The sequence below is a fragment of the Saimiri boliviensis genome, chromosome 12 (genome assembly GCF_048565385.1).
Source record: "Saimiri boliviensis isolate mSaiBol1 chromosome 12, mSaiBol1.pri, whole genome shotgun sequence".
In the NCBI taxonomy this organism is placed as follows: Eukaryota; Metazoa; Chordata; class Mammalia; order Primates; family Cebidae; genus Saimiri; species Saimiri boliviensis.
This window is the reverse complement of record NC_133460.1, coordinates 446,080-465,143: the sequence shown is the minus strand read 5'-3', so window position 1 is coordinate 465,143 and position 19,064 is coordinate 446,080. Positions and strand designations below refer to the sequence as shown.

The 19,064-nt window shown below is 51.0% G+C and overlaps 1 protein-coding gene across 4 annotated transcripts in view; it reads left to right on the top strand.

The window, feature by feature from the left end:
• MYH11 (myosin heavy chain 11) overlaps positions 1–19,064 on the top strand; it is a 154,537-nt gene that overhangs the window by 120,640 nt on the left and 14,833 nt on the right. For all 4 annotated transcript variants that reach the window (XM_074381598.1, XM_039478276.2, XM_074381599.1 and 1 more), the window contains 12 exons: positions 951–1,163; positions 4,053–4,197; positions 9,909–10,115; positions 11,891–11,995; positions 12,084–12,236; positions 12,479–12,727; positions 15,305–15,517; positions 15,883–16,095; positions 16,631–16,792; positions 17,534–17,662; positions 17,931–18,019; positions 18,821–18,944. In XM_074381598.1, the coding sequence (XP_074237699.1) occupies positions 951–1,163; positions 4,053–4,197; positions 9,909–10,115; positions 11,891–11,995; positions 12,084–12,236; positions 12,479–12,727; positions 15,305–15,517; positions 15,883–16,095; positions 16,631–16,792; positions 17,534–17,662; positions 17,931–18,019; positions 18,821–18,944 (2,002 nt within the window). The remainder of the gene's footprint in view (positions 1–950; positions 1,164–4,052; positions 4,198–9,908; positions 10,116–11,890; positions 11,996–12,083; positions 12,237–12,478; positions 12,728–15,304; positions 15,518–15,882; positions 16,096–16,630; positions 16,793–17,533; positions 17,663–17,930; positions 18,020–18,820; positions 18,945–19,064) is intronic.

Here is a 19,064-nt window from a genome sequence, read left to right as displayed (position 1 = left end):
GGTGGGAGGATTGTTTGAGGTCAGCAGTTTGAGAACAACCCGGGCGACATAGCAAGACCCTGTCTCTACAGAAAATTTAAAAATGAGCCAGGCATGGTGGTGTGTGCCTGTAGTCCCAGCTACTCAGGAGGCCGAGGTGGGAGGATCCGTTGAGCCCAGGAGGTTGAGACTAAAGTGAGCTATGATCATACCACTGCACTCCAGCCTGGGCAACAGAGCAAGACCCTGTCTCAAAACCAAAAAACCAAAACCTAACGTCACTGGCTTAGCAGGGAAAAGCCGGTTTCCTTAGCCTCACCCTCAGGCCCCACGCACCCTCTGCAGTCTCACCCCAATCCAGCCGTCTCACTTTGTCTCCTGTTGCTGCCCATTCACAAGCACAGTAAGATCAGCGTGCTTGCCTCTGGGGCAGCGCTCTGCCACTTCACAGGGCTTCTTACAGCGCACCGTCATGTGCGGTCACCACCCCCCAGACGCAGAGCCCGCGTTTGAATATCCCCCACAGGCAGTGGCTGGCCGAGTGCTGTGCCTATGGTGGGTACTCCAGCCACTGAGCACATGCAGAAAGAACAGACAGCTGCCAGGGGAGAACGACCGTGCAACGTTCTGAAAGCATCTGCGCGGTGCCACTGTCAGCGGACACCCTGCTGGCCTGGGGCCAACACTCTGCATCTCTGCACACACGCGCGCACACACACAGACACACGCGCGCACACACGCACACGCACACGCGCACACACAACCTGATGTGATGTCAGACCGTGGCGCCCGCGTCCTATGTTAGTCTCAAGCAGTCTGACATAGCAGGAAGCAGGCCTGGGGATGTGGACAGGAAGTGTCTGGATGTCTCTGCCACATGTGTCTGGTCCCACAAAACCATTTTTGGTCACATTGAAAGCGAAAAAGCCAAGGGCCCTGGGGGTTGATTCTGCTGGGTGTGTCCCTGACAGGCTGGACGATGAGGTCGCTCAGAAGAGCAGCGCCCTGAAGAAGATCCGGGAGCTGGAGGGCCGCATCTCCGACCTGCAGGACGACCTGGGCTCGGAGCGCGCCGCCAGGGACAAGGCCGAAAAGCAGAAGCGAGACCTGGGCGAGGAGCTGGAGGCCCTGCGGACCGAGCTGGAGGACACGCTGGACAGCACAGCCACCCAGCAGGAGCTCAGGCGAGGGCCGCGCCGGCGGGATGGGAGGGCGGGGACAAGCCCAGAGCAGAGCCCGCGCCACAGGACTTCTCGGCCCCGCGCGCTTCCCTTCCTGGGTGCAGTTTGCTCTGACTTGGAGCGCCATGGTTCTTTCTCATCTTTTTTTTTTTTTTTTTCTTTTCTTTTCTTGGCTGGACACGGTGGCTCATGCTTGCAATACCAGCACTTTGGGAGGCCAAGGAGGGTGGATCAGACGGTCAGGAGTTCAAGACCAGACTGGCCAACGTGGTGAAACCCTGTGTCTACTAAAAACACAAAAATTAGCCGGGCGTGATAGCGGCGCTTGTAATCCCAACTACTTGGAAGGCTGAGGGAAGAGAACTGCTTGGACCCGGGAGGCGGAGGTTGCAGGGAGCCGAGATCGCGCCACTGCACTCCAGCCTGGGTGATGGAGCAAGACTCCATCTCAAAAAAACAACAACAAAAAAAATCCTTTTTTTTCCCTTTTTTTTAAATTTTTTTTTATTTTTTTTAAGTCTCACTTTGTTGCCCAGGCTGGAGTGCAGTGGTGTGGTCTTGGCTCACTGTAACCTCCCCCTCTGAGATTCAAGCGATTCTCCTGCCTCAGCCTCCTGAGTAGCTGGGATTACAGGCACCCACCACCACGCCTGGCTAATTGTGGTATTTTTAGTACAGACTGGGTTTCACCATGTTGCCCAGGCTGGACTTGAACTCCTGACCTCAAGTGATCCACTGACTCTGGCCTCCCAAAATGCTGGGATTACAGGTGTGAGCCACTGCACCCCACCCTCATTATCTTATTTCTCATCACAAAAGTAGTATATACTGGGGGTTCCAATCTTTTGGCTTCCCTCAGCCGCACTGGAAGAAGAAGATTTGTCTTGGGCCACACATAAAATACACTAATGATAGATGATGAAGTAAAAAAAATGTTTAAATCGCAAAAAAAATCTCATAATGTTTTAAGAAAGTTTATGACTTTGTGTCAGGCTGCAATCAAAACCATCCTAGTTAGAAAACTTGGATATACTCAGTGAGAGAAGAATTTGAAAACTATAGAAAAGCAGACATTAAAAAAAAAATCACCTTTAGGGTCAGGCTCACACCTGTAATCTCAGCACTTTGGGAGGCCGAAGACAGGTGGATCACTTGAGGTCAGAAATTCAAGACCAGCCTGGCCAACATGGTGAAACCTTGTCTCTACTAAAAATCCAAAAATTAGCTGGCTGTGGTGGCACGTGCCTGTAATCCCAGCTACTCAGGAGACTGAGGCAAGAGAATCGCTTGAACCTGGGAGGCGGAGGTTGCAGTGAGCCAAGATCGTGCCACTGCACTCCAGCCTGGGAAACAGAGTGAGTGAGACTGCATGTCAAAAAAAAAAAAAAAATTACCCTTAGTGACACCAATTAACATTTTTGATAAATTCCTTTGTGTCTATGTGTGTATCAGTCAGTCCCGAAGCTCCAATTTCCAAGTATGTGTACGTATAACTTTTGTGTTAAATTTTATAAATAAAATTGATCAGATTGGTTTTCAATTTAAGATTCACTTCAAATGAACCAACAACAAAAACCACCTGCCAGATCCCGAATCCTGACTTTAGTGCAACTAGGTCGTTGATTCATTCAGCAAACACATGGATATATTTTGATGCAATCTGTGCCAACAACACTGTATACCCTGAGGTTTATTTCCCCCACTTAGAGTTTTGTGCCATGTGACACGCACGTAGAGGCACAGTGTTCTGCTTCCTTGCCTCCTGGCCTTGAATTTAGAAAAGTCCAGGCATGGTGGCTCACGCTTGAAATCCGAGCACTTTAGGACACTGAGGAAGGCAGATCACTTGAGGTCAGGAGTTTGAGACCAGCTTGGCCAACATCGTGAAGCTCTATCTCTACTAAAAATATAAAAATTAGCCAGGTGTGGGGTTGGGCACCTGTAATCCCAGCTACTTAGGAGGCTGAGGCAGGAGAATTGCTTGAACCCAGGAGGCAGAGGTTACAGTGAGCTGAGACTGTGCCACTGTACTCCAGCCTGGGCAACAGATTGAGACTCCATAAAAATAAAAATAAAAAAACAGGCCAGGCACGGTGGCTCACACCTGTAATCTCAGCACTTTGGGAAGCTGCAGCAGGTGAATCACCTGAGGTCATGAGTTTGAGACCAGTCTGCCCAACATGGTGAAACCCCATCTCTACTAAAAATACAAAATTAGCCAGGCGTGGTGGTTCGTGCCCGTAATCCCAGCTACCTGGGAGGCTGAGACCGGAGAACGGCTTGAAGCTGGGAGGTGGAGGTTACAGTGAGCTGAGATGCACTCCAGCCTGGGCAACAAGAGTGAAACTCCATCTCAAAAAAGACAAAACAGAAAACGTGGACTCAAAGTCAAGGTCTAGCCTGTAATTCTAGCTCCATCACACAGCGGCTGTGAAGCCGTGGGTGAAACTGCTCGCGCTCTCTTAGCCTTAGTTTCCCTATTTGTAAAACGGAAATAATAATACACCTGCCTCTTTGGGTCGCTCTGAAGATTAGACGACGTGTGTAAAAAAACACTTAGCTCAGGGCCTGGCATATAGTAACTGCTCAGTAAATAAGGGCCAACATTAATATTTCAGCAACACTTTGCAGCTCACAGACATCCTTTCAATTCTGTTATTTTGTGTCTTTGTTTGCCAGTAATTACACACGTCCTAGGCAGGTAATATGCTCCACATTTTGCAGCTGAGAAAATTCCAGGTCCAGAGATGTTAGGTGAGTGGCCCAAGCTAGAGAGGGGCAGTGATGAGGATTCCGGCTCGGGGTCCTGGAAGAGGTCTGACTCTTGTGCCAGGCACTGAGATGACCCTCTGTCTCCACTCAATTGCCATCCACCATGTTCTTCCTGTCTAGAGCCAAGAGGGAGCAAGAGGTGACAGTGCTGAAGAAGGCCCTGGATGAAGAGACGCGGTCCCACGAGGCCCAGGTCCAGGAGATGAGGCAGAAACATGCACAGGCGGTAGAGGAGCTGACAGAGCAGCTGGAGCAGTTCAAGAGGGTAAGTGGTGATGCTTTTTGGTGATGGCACGTCAGAGTGACGTCAGCGGCATCAAATTACTGCATGGCAGGCTCTGCATAAAGACAAAAAAGTTACACAAGATTCAAATGATGATGATAGCAGCTTGTATTTATTTACAAAATGCTTCCCATACATGTTGGGCGTGGTGGCTCACACCAGTGATTCCGGTACTTCAGGAGGCTGAGGTGGGAGGATCACTTGAGCTCAGGAGTTCAAGACCAGCTTGAGCAACATAGTGAGACCTGTTCTCTACTAAAATTGAAAAAAAAAAAAAAAAATTAGGCCAGGCGCAGTAGCTCAAGCCTGTAATCCCAGCACTTTGGGAGGCCAAGGCGTGCAGATCAGTTGAGGTCAGGAGTTTGAGACCAGCCTGGTCAACATGGCAAAACCCCGTCTCTACTAAAAATACAAAAAAATTAGCCAGCTATGGTGGTGGATGCCTGTAATCCTAGCACTTTGGGAGGCCAAGGATGGAGGATCACTTGAGCCCAGGAGTTTCAGATCAGCCTGGGTAACATAGTTATTTTTCTTTAAAAAAAAAAAGGTTGGCGGAAAACTGGTATTACTGATTTCAGTGGCAGAACAGCGCTCTCTGGCGTCATTTGAGAATGACTAGGTGAAATCATTTTTTGTCCTGTTGGGCTTTTTGGAGTGTGTAGGAGTTGGAGCTGGGAAACAGCACTGCTGAATCTGAGTCTTGGGTGCTTTTCTCTCCTTTGGGGTAGCTCTTTGTGCTTCACTTCCCAGGGTAAGCCTTTTAGCTTGTGGCCTCTGCCAGACTGTTTTCTGGAAGGCCTTAGTTATGTCACCCTCAACGTTCCAGCTCCTCCACATCCCCTTCAGTGAAGGCTTTTGGTTCTGCTAGATTACATGGGTACAGCATTGCCTAAGAATGGTTGGGAGTTTACCTTTGGTTCTCTTGCTAATGTATTAGTCCATTCTTGTATTGCTATACAGAAATACTCAACTGGATTATTTATTTTTTGAGAGATGGAGTCTCGCTCTGTCAATCAGGCTGGAGTGCGGTGCCCTGATCTCAGCTCACTGCAACCTCCACCTCCTGGGCTCAAATCATTCTCCTGCCTCAGCTTCTTAAGTAGCTGGGACTACAGGAGTGCACCACCAGGCCAGGATAATTTTTCTTTTTTCTTTTGTTTTTAGTGGAGACGGTGTTTTATCATGTTGGCCAGGCTGGTCTCAAACTCCTGACCTCAGGTGATCTGCCCGCCTTGGTCTCCTAAAGTGCTGGGATGACAGGTGTGAGCTGCTGCATCCAGCCCAATATTGGGTAATTTATAAAGAAAAAAGGTTTCACTGGCTCATGGTTTTGCAGGCCATGCAGAAAGCATGGCAGCTTCTGCTTCTGAGTAGGCCTCAGGAAACTTAGGATCACAGTGGAGGGCAAAGGGGAAGGAGGCATATTTTACATGACCACAGCAGGCAGAAGAGAGAGAGTGGCGAGGTGCCAGACAAGTTTAAACAACCAGATCTCATGAGCACAGCACCAAAGGGACGGTGGTGAACCATTAGAAACCGCCCCCATGATCCAGTACACCCCACCAGGCCCCAGTGTTCACCTTGACTAGTCGGTACGGTTTGGGTCTGCGTCCCCACCCAAATCTCATTCAGTTGTAATCCAGTGGTTCTGTACAGCCTGCAGAACCATTGTAATCCAATTGAATATGAGATCACAGTTGTTGTTTCTGAGACAGAGTCTCGCTCTGTCACCTAGGCTTGAGTACAGTGGCACGATATTGGCTCCTGCAACCTCTGCTTCCTGGGTTCAAACGGTTTTCCTGTCTCAGCCTCCCGAGTAGCTAGGACTACAGGCACCCAGTACCACGCCTGGCTAATTTTCGTATTTTTAGCAGACACAAGGTTTCACTATTATTGATCAGGCTGGTCTCGAACTCCTGACCTCGTGATCCACCTGCCTTGGCCTCCCAAAGTACTGAGATTACAGGCAGGAGCCACCACACCTGGCTGAGATTACAGTTGAACATGAGGTTTGGATGGGGATGTAGATCTCAAACGTGTCAACTAGTCAAGGTGAACATTCTTCCATGTGCTGGTTTAGTGAATACTTTCCTGGGAGCCAGTTCACTGGCTGGTCTGTTGAAACCTCAAGTGTTATTTCATATAAAAATAATAAGTAAAATAATAAAATAAAACATGTAGCACTTATGTACCAGACACTATTCCAAGCGCTTTACAAACTACTTTTCACTTCACTTGTGGCCCTCATTAAAGTACAGATTTCCAGGCCTGCCCTTGATCCTGACGGCGGTGGTCTTGGGAAGACCCTCTGAAAAGCACCCTACGGGACTGAGCTCACCTTCACTCTCCAAATAAATAAACAGGCTCTTATTACTTGTCGAGTGGGATCTAAATACTAACCCTCAACATTTTGTCAACTCTTTATGTATTTTGGACAAATTGGATTTTGCCAGTTGTAACTAAGATATACATTTTGCCATTCAATTGTGTTCGTTTTGTTATGTTCAAAAAGTTACTATTTTAAAAAACTATTTGTTTTTAGAGACAGGATCTCACTCTGTCACCCAAGCTGCAACGCAGAGGTACAATCTTGGCTCACTGCAATCTTGAACTTCTGGGCTCAAGTGATCCTCCTGCCTCAGCCTCCCTAGTAGCTGGGACTTATAGGCTTGTACCACTATACCCAGCTAATTTTTAAGTTCTTTGTAGAGATGGGGGTCTCACTATGTTGCCCAGGCTGACTTCCAGCAACTGAGTTCAAGCAATCCTCCCATTTTGGCCTCCCAAAGTGCTGGAATCAGAGACTTGAGCCACCACTCCCAGCCTACTTTTTATTTTTATACAATTTTAATCAGAATGGGCTATTTCCACCTTCAGGAACAATTAGCCCTCAAGACATTGATAAGCCATACTTGTCCCTTTTAACTTTATGGTTAGAGGTTGGGTGCAGTGGCTCACACCTGTAATCCTGATACTTTGGGAGGCTGAGGCAGACAGATCACCAGAGGTCAGGAGTTCGAGACCAGCCTGACCACTGATAGTGAAACCTCGTTTCTACTAAAAATAGATAAAGTAGCCAGGTACGGTGGTGGTCACCTGTAATCTCAGCTACTTGGGAGGCTGAGGCAGGAGAATTGCTTGATCTTGGGAGGCGGAGGTTGCAGTGAGCCAAGATCGTGCCACTGCACTCCAGCCTGGGCGACAGAGTGTGAGACTGAGTTTCAAAAAAAAAAAAAAATGGTTGGAAGAGTGAGGCACAGAGTCACTGACCATCACCATGCCTGGGGAGAGTTAGACATGAGCAGGGCCTGGAGGCCGAGCCCATTGCCAGCGAGGCCTCTTTGGGAAGATTCAGTTATTATTACAACCATCAGCCGATGGCACGTCCGTTCCTGACCCGCATGAAGCAGGTGGGGGTTCGAGCCTCTGCCCATCTCAGGTGCAGGGAAAAAGAAGCCTTTGCTTCCAACAACCTGAGTTCTGACGTGGAACCCTGGTTCCATCTGCTGGTGGGGGAAACGTTTAACCTTAGCTCCTACCTGGGCTGCCCTGAGCCCTCATGTGGACTGGCCCGGGCTCTGGGGTCTTAGGCGGGGCTCTGTTTTCTAGGAAGCCCATGTCCCCCCGCTCCACCTCCCCGTTACCACAAGAGGTGCCTCATTTCCATCTGAGGCCCGGCAGCTCAGTCACGTCTGGCAGGGAGAGCTGGCTTCCAGGGCTGCCTGGTCAATGGCCAGCGTGTCCCAGGGACTATGGAAAGCCGAGCGGCGGGTCGTCTCCTCTCGGACCCGTGCACTTCTCCCTTGCCTCTTTCTCCCTCTCTACAACCAGGGAAGGAGTCCTCCCACACCACCATGCTTTTGTCCAACACACTTTTTGTTTTGGAGACAGAGTCTCATTCTGTCACCCAGGCTGGAGTGCAGCGGCTCACTGCAACCCCTGCCTCCCGGGTTCAGACGATTCTCCTGCTTCAGCTTCCTGAGTAGCTGGGATTACAGGCGACTACCACCACATCCAGCTAATTTTTGTATTTTTAATAGAGAAGGGGTTTCACCACGTTGGCCAGGCTGGTCTGAAACTCCTGACCTCAAGTGACCTGCCTGCAACAGCTTCCCAAAGTGCTGGGATTACAGGCGTGAGCCACCGAGCCCAGCCCCAACACACTTTATTTATTTATTTTTTTCTGTAGGGCAACTTAACATGCGTACAGGAGCCGGTTCCATAAAATAAGTTTCTCTTAACCAGTGCAAAATTATCGGTGTAAATCACACGACACCTGTGAAGGACAGGGCCAGGAAGTATCACCGCCCCACCAGCCGGGTCAGCCACTACTTAGATCTGGCAGGTTGCTGCCTTGAGGGATAGCAAGATCCCCCATTTCCAGACCTTTTTTTTTTTTTTTAAGTTCAGGATTACTGAGGTATATGCAGTAAAATGTATCAATTTTACAGCTCCATTAATTTTAACTAATGTATGTTGTGTAACCACCACCACAGTCACAATGTAGAATGTTATTTATTGAGATGAGTGTCTGTCGCCGAGGTTGGAGTGCAGTGGCGCAATCTCGGCTCACTGCAACCTCCATCTACCGGGTTCAAGTGATTCTTGTGCCTCAGCCTCCCAAGTAGCTGGGACTATAGGCATACGCCACCATGTACAGCTAATTTTTCTATTTTTAGTAGAGACGAGGTTTTGCCATGTTGGCCAGGCTGGTCTCAAACTCCTGACTGAAAGTGATCTGTCTGCCTTGGCCTCCCAAAGTTACCTATTTTTGAAACAGGGTCTCACTTTGTTGCCCAGTCTGGAGTGCAGTGGTGTGATCATGGCTCACTGCAATCTTCAGCTCCTTCAACTCCAGCAATCCTGCTATCAGTCTCTAAAGTAGCTGGGACTGCTGGTGTGTGCCCCCACACCTGACTAATGGTTTATTTTAGTGGAGATGGGGGTCTCACTACATTGTCCAGGCTGGTCTTGAACTCCTGGCCTCAAGCAATCCTCCCACCTGTTTCTCGAGTGCTGGGATGACAGCTGTGAGCTGCCATGACAGGCCTTCAAACATTAAAGTTTTCTGAAAAACAAGGTGGGAATCCAGAATTTTATGTAACAGTTATTCAAACGCTGGCAAGTCATTTTTTTAAAAGTAGTGAATGGGTCAAGGGGACATGACAGGAGGTTGAACACAACTCACAGAAACCCAGATTGCAACCCATGAGCTTTAGGAAAATAGAATCCAAAATACCGGCCGGGCATGGTGGCTCACTCCTGTAATCCCAGCACTTTGGGAGGTCACGATGGGGTGATCACTCGAGGTCAGGAGTTTGAGACCAGCCTGGCCAACATGGTGAAACCTCATCTCTACTAAAAATACAAAAATTAGCCAGGCGTTGTATTAGGCACCTGTAATCCCAGCTACTTGGGCGGCTGAGGCAGGAGAATCACTTGAACACAGGAGGCAGAGGTTGTAGTGAGCCAAGATCGTGCCACTGCACTCCAGCCTGGGCAACAGAGTGAGACTCTACCTCAAAAATATACCCCCCCCCCACCGAAAAAAAAGCACCAAATATCTTACTGGTGATTTGGTGCCCACTGCCATGTGCCTCCCTGGAGCGACGCGAGCGGGGAAAGGGCAGGTTCTGAAACGCTCTCCCAGCCACAGCCGCCCTGCCTTCCCTCCCCTCCGCTTCCTCGACCAGGCCAAGGCGAACCTAGACAAGAACAAGCAGACGCTGGAGAAGGAGAACGCAGACCTGGCCGGGGAGCTGCGAGTCCTGGGCCAGGCCAAGCAGGAGGTGGAACACAAGAAGAAGAAGCTGGAGGCGCAGGTGCAGGAGCTGCAGTCCAAATGCAGCGACGGGGAGCGCGCCCGGGCCGAGCTCAATGACAAGGTCCACAAACTGCAGGTAAGGCAGGGGGAGGAGCCTCTTGCCGGCCGGCCGAGGTCTCTCTTACCGCGAGCAAGTCCTTTCCTCTAGCTGATTCCTGGAGGGGAGGCAACGATCTCCCTGTTCAATGAAATATTAAAAAACCTTCTGGCCGGGTGCAATGGCTCATGCCTGTAATCCCAGCACCTGGGGAGGCCGAGGTGGGTGGATCACCTGAGGTCAGGGGTTCAAGACCAGGATGACCAACATGGCGAAATCCTGTCTCTACTAAAAATACAAACATTAGCTGGGTGTGGTGGCGTGCACCTGTAAATGCCAGCTACTCAGGAGGCTGAGGTTGCAGTGAGCCAAGACCGCACCACTGCACTCCAGCCTGGGCCAAAAGGGCAAAACTCGGTCTCAGGAAAAAAAAGGCAAAAAACAAAAAACCTTCCTTTGCCATTCTGACAAGTATTTATTGAGCACCCGCTGTATGGCAGGCACTGTGCTTAATCCTGAGATACCACAGCAAGGAAGAAGAGACGCTCTCCCTGCCCCAGTAGGACTCTAGCCTAATTGGGGGGAAGGGAAGGAAAAGACATGAATAATCACGCAAATGAATGTCAAATGATACAGCAAAGGGAAGGCACGTGATGTCTAAGTGTAAATAACCAGGAGGCCCAACCTGGGGGAGGAGGAGCCACAAAAGGCTTCCTTAAGGAACATGGGTAAGTCTACAAGGCAGCAGGAAGAGCATGTGCAAAGGCCCTGTGGTAAGCAGAAAAACGAGGAGAGACCTAGAGCAGCCAGTTAGGGTTGGGGTTCGGGGTGGGGGACAGTACAGAGTGGGATTGGAGGGGGAGGTGGTACCCAGATGATGCAGGCCTTTTGAGAACCTCTTACACATATGTTGGTCCTTAATCTGGGCGATTGCCAAGCAGTTGAGGGGTTTGAAGCTGACGAATGACATGGTCTGTCTTTCGTCTTTTGCTTGGAATAGACGTTTGCCCCAACTTTCCACTCATGGGATGTGGCCAGAGCATTGCTAAATATTTAACATGCTTACAGCCTGGGACCAAGGGGCAGGGGAAGCATTCATTGAGCTGTGTTTTCCACACGCGGTTGAGAGAAGGAGTTTTCTCTGCCCTCCTATAAGTGTCCTGTAAGAGAGGCATGTATATCACGCATCCTCCTTGTCCATGGAAGAGATGGAGGGGAGGCTAATACCTTCAAAGGGACTTGTGCAAAGACACCAGGCAGTGAAAGGCAGAGAATGCACAGAGGGCATTTTGACCTTTAGGGTCTGTGTCTCGGCTCTGACTCTGGCCATCAAGATCAGTGAAGGGACAAAGAGCAGGAGTGAGGAAGGAGAGGACAGGACAGCATCCCTTGGATGTTCAAGTACCATCCCGGTCTCCCCTCTCCAAACGTGGAGAGTGGACCAGCCAGAGCACCAGGTCTGGACTCTCACACCTACTGCTTTGTTTCTACCAACCTTGGCAGGGATCCAGGATCCATTTAGTGGGATCAGGGCCCAGTCAATACAATTGGGGCTCAAATAAGTTCTTAGAATGATAGTCTGGAGCCAGGGTCCCAACTCTTAGGTGATGGAGTTTCTTTCATGCCACAGAGATTTCTCTGTTTTTGTTTTTTAACATCAGAGTCCCATACCTCGTGGGTATTTTCTCCATCAGTGGACACCCAAGTCCTAGCCCATGAGGGTACACCATGTGTTTTGAGTAAAAAGGGCTCCTCTTATTTAGCAAGGATCCCATTCTAGAGGCTTTGACTAACCCGTCTCCTGGCACCCTCAGATTGAAGTTGAGAGCGTCACGGGGATGCTTAACGAGGCCGAGGGGAAGGCCATTAAGTTGGCCAAGGACGTGGCGTCCCTCGGGTCCCAGCTCCAGGACACCCAGGTGAGTGTCCTGCCACATTATCTGGGGGACCTGGAGGGTGGCCTTCCTCAGGGAAGGTCCCTGGGACCTCCGTGTGTCCCCTTTGCAGGAGCTACTTCAGGAAGAAACTCGGCAGAAGCTCAACGTGTCCACCAAGCTGCGCCAGCTGGAGGAGGAGAGAAACAGCCTGCAAGAGCAGCTGGACGAGGAGACGGAGGCCAAGCAGAACCTGGAGCGCCACATCTCCACTCTCAACATCCAGGTGCCTGCCCCGTGTCCTCGCTTTTGTGACGGGTCCCCTTGGCTTCTCTGCGCCGAGAGCCCCTGAGGCAGATCGCAGTGGGGCACTGGTGCCATGGTGCTTGACCCGCAGCTTCCCCTTCAGTTGGGCCACTGGGTATCCCCAGCAAGCAGACATGGTCTTCACTTCGCAGAGTCTGTGGGGGGCAGGGACGGGGGTCGTTCACGGCCCCTCTCACCCGACCCCGGTCGCTGCCCTCGTAGCTCTCCGACTCGAAGAAGAAGCTGCAGGACTTTGCCAGCACCGTGGAAGCGCTGGAGGAGGGGAAGAAGAGGTTCCAGAAGGAGATCGAGAACCTCACCCAGCAGTACGAGGAGAAGGCAGCCGCTTATGATAAACTGGAAAAGACCAAGAACAGGCTTCAGCAGGAGCTGGATGACCTGGTTGTCGATTTGGACAACCAGCGGCAACTCGTATCCAACCTGGAAAAGAAGCAGAAGAAGTTCGATCAGGTAGAGGGCACGGGGTGTCCCCTGCTCTGGCCACGGACGCTGGGTGGGAGAGTCAGCTCTGCAGAGCACCACACATGGCTTCCGCCTGTGCCTGCTTCCCCTCCCCGCTCTGTGGGAGCCACGGGAGGCTCTCATGTCTTGGGAAGACATGGGGCATTAAGGCTACCAGGTCATAGGTTTTTTTTTTTATTTTTATTTTTTGAGACGGAATTTTGATCTTGTCGCCCGGGCTGGAGTGCAATGGCGAGATCTTGGCTCACCGCAACCTCTGCCTCCCAGGTTCAAGTAATTCTCCTGCCTCAGCCTCCCAAGTAGCTGGGATCATTATCATGTGCCACCATTCCTGGCTAATTTTTGTATTAATAGAGACAGGGTTTCACCAGGTGTCCAGGCTGGTTTCAAACCCCTGATCATCCACTGGCCTCAGCCTCTCAAAGTGATGAGATTACAAGCGTGAGCCACTGCGCCCAGCCAGTCTCTATACTCTTAATACCACTCTTCCCTAAGATTTCATTCTGCAAAATTCCAAGCACACAGCAAAGTTGACAGAATGGTACAATGAACACCTGTACAGCCACCACCTGGATTCAGTCATTGACACTGTATTATATGGACTTTATTATATATTTATTTATTTTGAGACAGGGTCTCGCTCTGTTGCCCAGGCTGGAGTACAGCGGTGCCACCTTGGCTCACTGCAACCTCTGCCTCCTGTACAAGTGATTCTCCTGCTTCAGCCTCTTTACTAGCTGGGATTACAAAGGCGCACCAACCTGCCTGGCTAATTTGTGTATTTGTAGTAGAGACAGGGTTTTGCCATGTTGGTCAGGCTGGTCTTGAACTCCTGACCTCAGGTGATCCACCTGTGTTGGCCTGCCAAAGTGCTGGGATTATAGGCATGAGCTGCTGTGCCTGGCCCATATATTTATATATAAGGACTAATTCTGTCTATCATGCCTTATCTCTTGGGTGCATTCAGAGCAAATTACAGACATTTGTACACTTCCCCTTCTATAACTCAACACTGCATATTAATTAGAGTTCATTTTTAAACATAATTTTGCAGTAAAACTTACATGTGATGAAATCTTAAATATATAATAAGTGCATACCCCTGTATGACCCAAACCCCTGAATACCAGCTTTTAAGATTATTTAGTAAATATGATTTAGTTTACAAGTGACTCAAGGTTATTCTAAAAATCAGTCTGACAGGCAGGCATAATGGCTCACACCTGTAATCCTAGTACTCTGGGAGGCCGAGGTGGGCAGATCACCTGAGGTCAGAAGTTCAAGACCAGCCTGGCCAACAAGGTGAAATTCTGTCTCTACTAAAAATACAAAAATTACCCTGGCATAGTGGCACATGCCTGTAATCCCAGCTACTCGGGAGGCTAAGGCGGAGAACTGCTTGAACCAGGGGTGGGGCGGAGGCTACAGTGAGCTGAGATCATTCCACTGCACTCCATCCTGGGTGACAGAGCAAAAACTGTCTCAGAAATAAATAAAAATCAGTTTGAGAATTGTACAGTGAGGTGCAATGCCAGATCCCCGAGGGTTCCTTACACCTTCCTGACGGGCCTCATGATGTCAGGGTGCTAGGTGACATCCCGATTCTTCCTTTTCCCATCAGCCACCCCTCCTCTGGGCCATCAGCTCATCTTCACTGCTTCGTTATCTGGCTGAAAGCCAGAGGTTGCTTTTGTTATTTTCCTGTCACTCGAATCTAGTGCAGTGTCACATACAGTGTGGGACTTTCGTGTTGAATATGCCGTTGAGAGGTCCCTGTCTTGCTGAATACTGCAAGTTTGGCTCTTGGATGTTACAATTTATAATCTACTGCTCTGTCCTCTCTGAAGATGAGATGCACGTGAGCATGGAATGTTCTCTGAGTTGTTTCTCCAAGCAGAGAGAGATGTGTGCAGGTCCACTCACACTGTTTCCCTACTAAGGCTCTTAGGATACCTTCATGACATATTAATAGCTACTTGTGGCCATGAAACAAATTAGTAATTGGCTTCTGGCAGCTTTAAATGTCATTTTGATCTCAGTGTGCTCTAAGCAACATGGGCAGCTTTAGTGGTTTTCAAAGCACAAGGATTTGGCCAGGTTTGGTGGCTCACACCTGTAATCTCAGCACTTCGGGAGCCTGAGGCAGGAGGCTCACTCGAGGTCTGGCCAACATGACGGAACCTTGTCTCTACTAGAAATACAAAAATTAGCTGGTTATAATCCAGCTACTGAGGAGGCTGAGGCAGGAGAATTGCTTGAACCCAGGAGGTGGAGGTTGCAGTGAGCCGAGATCGCGCCACTGCACCCCAGAGCCTGGGCAACAAGATCGAAACTCCATCTCAAAAAAAAACCACCACAATTCTGCTCATTTCTGGGTCTGCATAAGGTCGATGTAGAAGCACGATGGTGATCATATAAACCACTCCCATAGATACGTATGTGGCTTACCTCCGCACCTCGGTACATTCAGTAGGACATGGGGCTTTACCCTTGTGTTTACAATTCAGTGACGCTGACCCCGGCATACCCCTAGAAGTCACCTCTGGGTCTCATGCTGTGTTGCAGCTGTTAGCGGAAGAGAAAAACATCTCCTCCAAATACGCAGATGAGAGGGACAGAGCCGAGGCAGAAGCCAGGGAGAAGGAAACCAAGGCCCTGTCCCTGGCTCGGGCCCTGGAAGAGGCCTTGGAAGCCAAGGAGGAGCTCGAGCGGACCAACAAAATGCTCAAAGCTGAAATGGAAGATCTGGTCAGCTCCAAGGATGATGTGGGCAAGAACGTAAGTGGCTCCTGGTGGTTTTTCTTGTCCATGTTTCACCCACGCAGCTTCTGTGCTGCTCACCAGGCCATGGGAGGCTGGCTCCGGGTCTTTTACAGTGAACCATCATCAGAAATGGAAGGTTTTTAGACTGGAGCAGAGGCCAGGAGGGGCTGAGGACAGCAGTGGAGGATGGGTCTGAGTTGGGGGGTCCGAGGGCAAGGCTGGGGGTCTGAGCTCTCAGGGGCCACCTTGAGTCCCAGCCATGCATCCTGCAGGAGGCCAAAGCCACCTCCCTGGGCTCTGAGCTGCTGCTCACAGGGGGTTTCTCAACAGTCTTTATGAAGTTGAGCCTCAGGGAATGGGGCTGCCCGCTCTGCTGGCAGGTCCATGAGCTGGAAAAGTCCAAGCGGGCCCTGGAGACCCAGATGGAGGAGATGAAGACGCAGCTGGAAGAGCTGGAGGATGAGCTGCAGGCCACAGAGGACGCCAAGCTGAGGCTGGAAGTCAACATGCAGGCGCTCAAGGGCCAGTTTGAGAGAGATCTCCAAGCCCGGGATGAGCAGAACGAGGAGAAGAGAAGGCAGCTCCAGAGACAGGTGCGTGCTGCCGGGTAGGCCAGGAGTTGGGAGGGTGGGTGGCATTTTTCATTTTCATCACCACTTCTCATGAATAGTATGGAAACTCTATTTTCTTTTTCTGAAACAAGAGTCTCACTCTGTCGCCCAGGCTGGAGTGCAGTGACACAATCTCATTTCACTGCAACTTCCACCTCTGGGGTTCAAGTGATGCTCCTGCCTCAGCCTCCCAAGTAGCTGGGATTACAGGTGCACGCCACCTTACCCAGTGATTATTATTATTATTATTATTTTTTGTAAGTGGAGACAAGGTTTCGCCACGTTGGCCAGGCTGATCCTGAACTCCTGGCCTCAAGTGATCACCTGCTTTGACCTTGGCCTCCCAAAGTGCTGGGATTACAGGCGTGAGTCACCCGTGCCTGGCGAGTCTCCATTTCCTCATGCCCGCCTTGCAGGGGGGCTGTGCTGGGGCAGGGGTGCAGTGGCATGACACCTGGGGGAACTAAAGGACCTCCCAGGGGCAGCAGGGCAGCACTCATCTCTCTTCCTCTCCCAGCTTCACGAGTATGAGACAGAACTGGAAGACGAGCGAAAGCAACGTGCGCTGGCAGCCGCGGCCAAGAAGAAGCTGGAAGGGGACCTGAAAGACCTGGAGCTTCAGGCCGACTCAGCCATCAAGGGGAGGGAGGAGGCCATCAAGCAGCTACGCAAACTGCAGGTGGGTGACACCAGGAGCTCCAGGCATGGGTGGAGGAAGGGCACGACTCCCTGCAGGCCACCAAAGTCAGCAGAGCAGGCTCCAGGAAGCAAGCCGGCACCTGCCATTGGTGTGGGTTCAGCTGGGGTTTCTCCAGCACCATTCAGGTTTTGGCGGCTGTCTCCTGCCCTGGGTAGGGCAGCGTTATTAGGCATTTGGCCACTGCTCTCCGATCACATCAGGGGCTCAGCTTCTCAGGCAGGTCTGTGGAGCCCATGCAGAATGGTGCTCCCAGCCCATCACCAGCCACCTGGGACTGAGGGCCATGCTTGTGCAATGGGGACTTCTTTTTTTGAGATGGAATCTCACTCTGTCGCCAGGCTGGAGTGCAGTGGCGCGATCTTGGCTCACTGCAACCTCCGCCCCCAGGGTTCAAGCTATTCTCCTGCCTCAGCCTCCTGAGTAGCTGAGACTACAGGCGTGTGCCACCATGCCCAGCTACTTTTTTTATATTTTTAGTAAAGACGGGGTTTCACCTCGTTAGCCAGGATGGCCTTGATCTCCTGACCTCGTGATCTGCCTGCCTTCACTTCCCAAAGTGCTGGGATTACAGGCATGAGCCACCGTGCCTGGCTTGCAATGGGGACTTCTTTGTGGTCAATTGCAGAAAATCTAATGAGTGGGCATGTAAAGCTAAGTTGGGCAGCAGAACCTGGGTGCACAGGGATTATCTTAGCTTGTCCTTCCTTTTGACTCACGCAGGCTCAGATGAAGGAATTCCAAAGGGAGCTGGAAGATGCCCGGGCCTCTAGAGATGAGATCTTTGCCACAGCCAAAGAGAATGAGAAGAAAGCCAAGAGCTTGGAAGCAGACCTCATGCAGCTACAAGAGGTAAAGCCTCGCTCTTACTGGGAGAGCCTCAGATGGGGGTGTCACAGTAGCAATCCTTGGCAGCTCAGGTCTGTGCTTCCACAGATTTCCTCCTGCTTTGGGGTCCACCCGTCTAGAAAGACACATGCTTTCCTCCTCCATGTATTGATGGGGCTCCCGTGAGCTCAAAAGAACATATACTTTCAACAGTGGCTGAGGCGGCAGGGTGGACTCTCAGAGGGGTTTGGCCTTTCCCTTATAGACAATAGGTTTCCTCCCACCCACCTAGGACCTTGCCGCAGCTGAGAGAGCTCGCAAACAGGCAGACCTCGAGAAGGAGGAACTGGCCGAGGAGCTGGCCAGCAGCCTGTCAGGAAGGTAGGAAACTGAACAGAGGAAAAGGACTCTGAATCAGAGAATGGGGAGAGAGGCAGTTCTCGGGAAAGCATCCTAGACCCCCATTTTATTTTTAAAGTATTTTTCAAGACAGAGTTCTGTTCTGTCACCCAGGCTGGAGGGCAATGGCACAATCTCGGTTCATGGCAACCTCTGCCTCCTGGGTTCAAGCTATTCTCCTGCCTCAGCCTCCTGAGTAGCTGAGACTATAGGTGTGCACCACCATGCCCGGCTAATTTTTTATATTTTTAGTAGAGGTGGGGTTTCACCATGTTGGCCAGGCTGGTCTCAAACTCCTGACCTCAGATGATCCTCCTACCTTAGCCTCCCAAAGTGCTAGGATTACAGGCATGGGCCACCATGCCCAACCCTGGACGCCCATTTTGATCCTGTTAATGACTAAGCATCCTCTGAGCTTGAGGACAGCTCCATGGTGGTTAGACGTTCCCTCAGCACTTTCATGCTCCTGTTTGGGGGTGTGGCCACTTTCATTCCAAATGAGCAGCTTTGTGGGGACAAGGGTGGGGGGACCGGGAAGGGTCAGGGAGGAGTACACGAGTCCCCATCCCAGTCCCAGCTTTGCTGACATGGACCTGACCTGAGTCCCAGCCCCCTACTTCCTGTCTGTGTAACTACAGACAAGTCTTCTAATCCTCTCCCAGCCTCAGTTTCCCCTATTAGATGATGACAGCAATCCCTCCTCCATGAGGCATCACTCCAAGGAGTGGTGTCTTCTAGGCTGGGAGAGGGCGGAGGCCCTCACCATGGCTGCCCTTCCCCCAGGAACGCACTCCAGGATGAGAAGCGCCGCCTGGAGGCCCGGAATGCCCAGCTGGAGGAGGAGCTGGAGGAGGAGCAGGGCAACATGGAGGCCATGAGTGACCGGGTCCGCAAAGCCACGCAGCAGGTGAGGGCCGCCCGGGCCCTTCAGCCACACTGCCTCGCGTCCTCCTGCAGCAGGATCCGGCACCAGTCAACTCATGGGTGGTGGCTTCCTACATGCAGGCCCCGGGTTGAGGGACGAGAG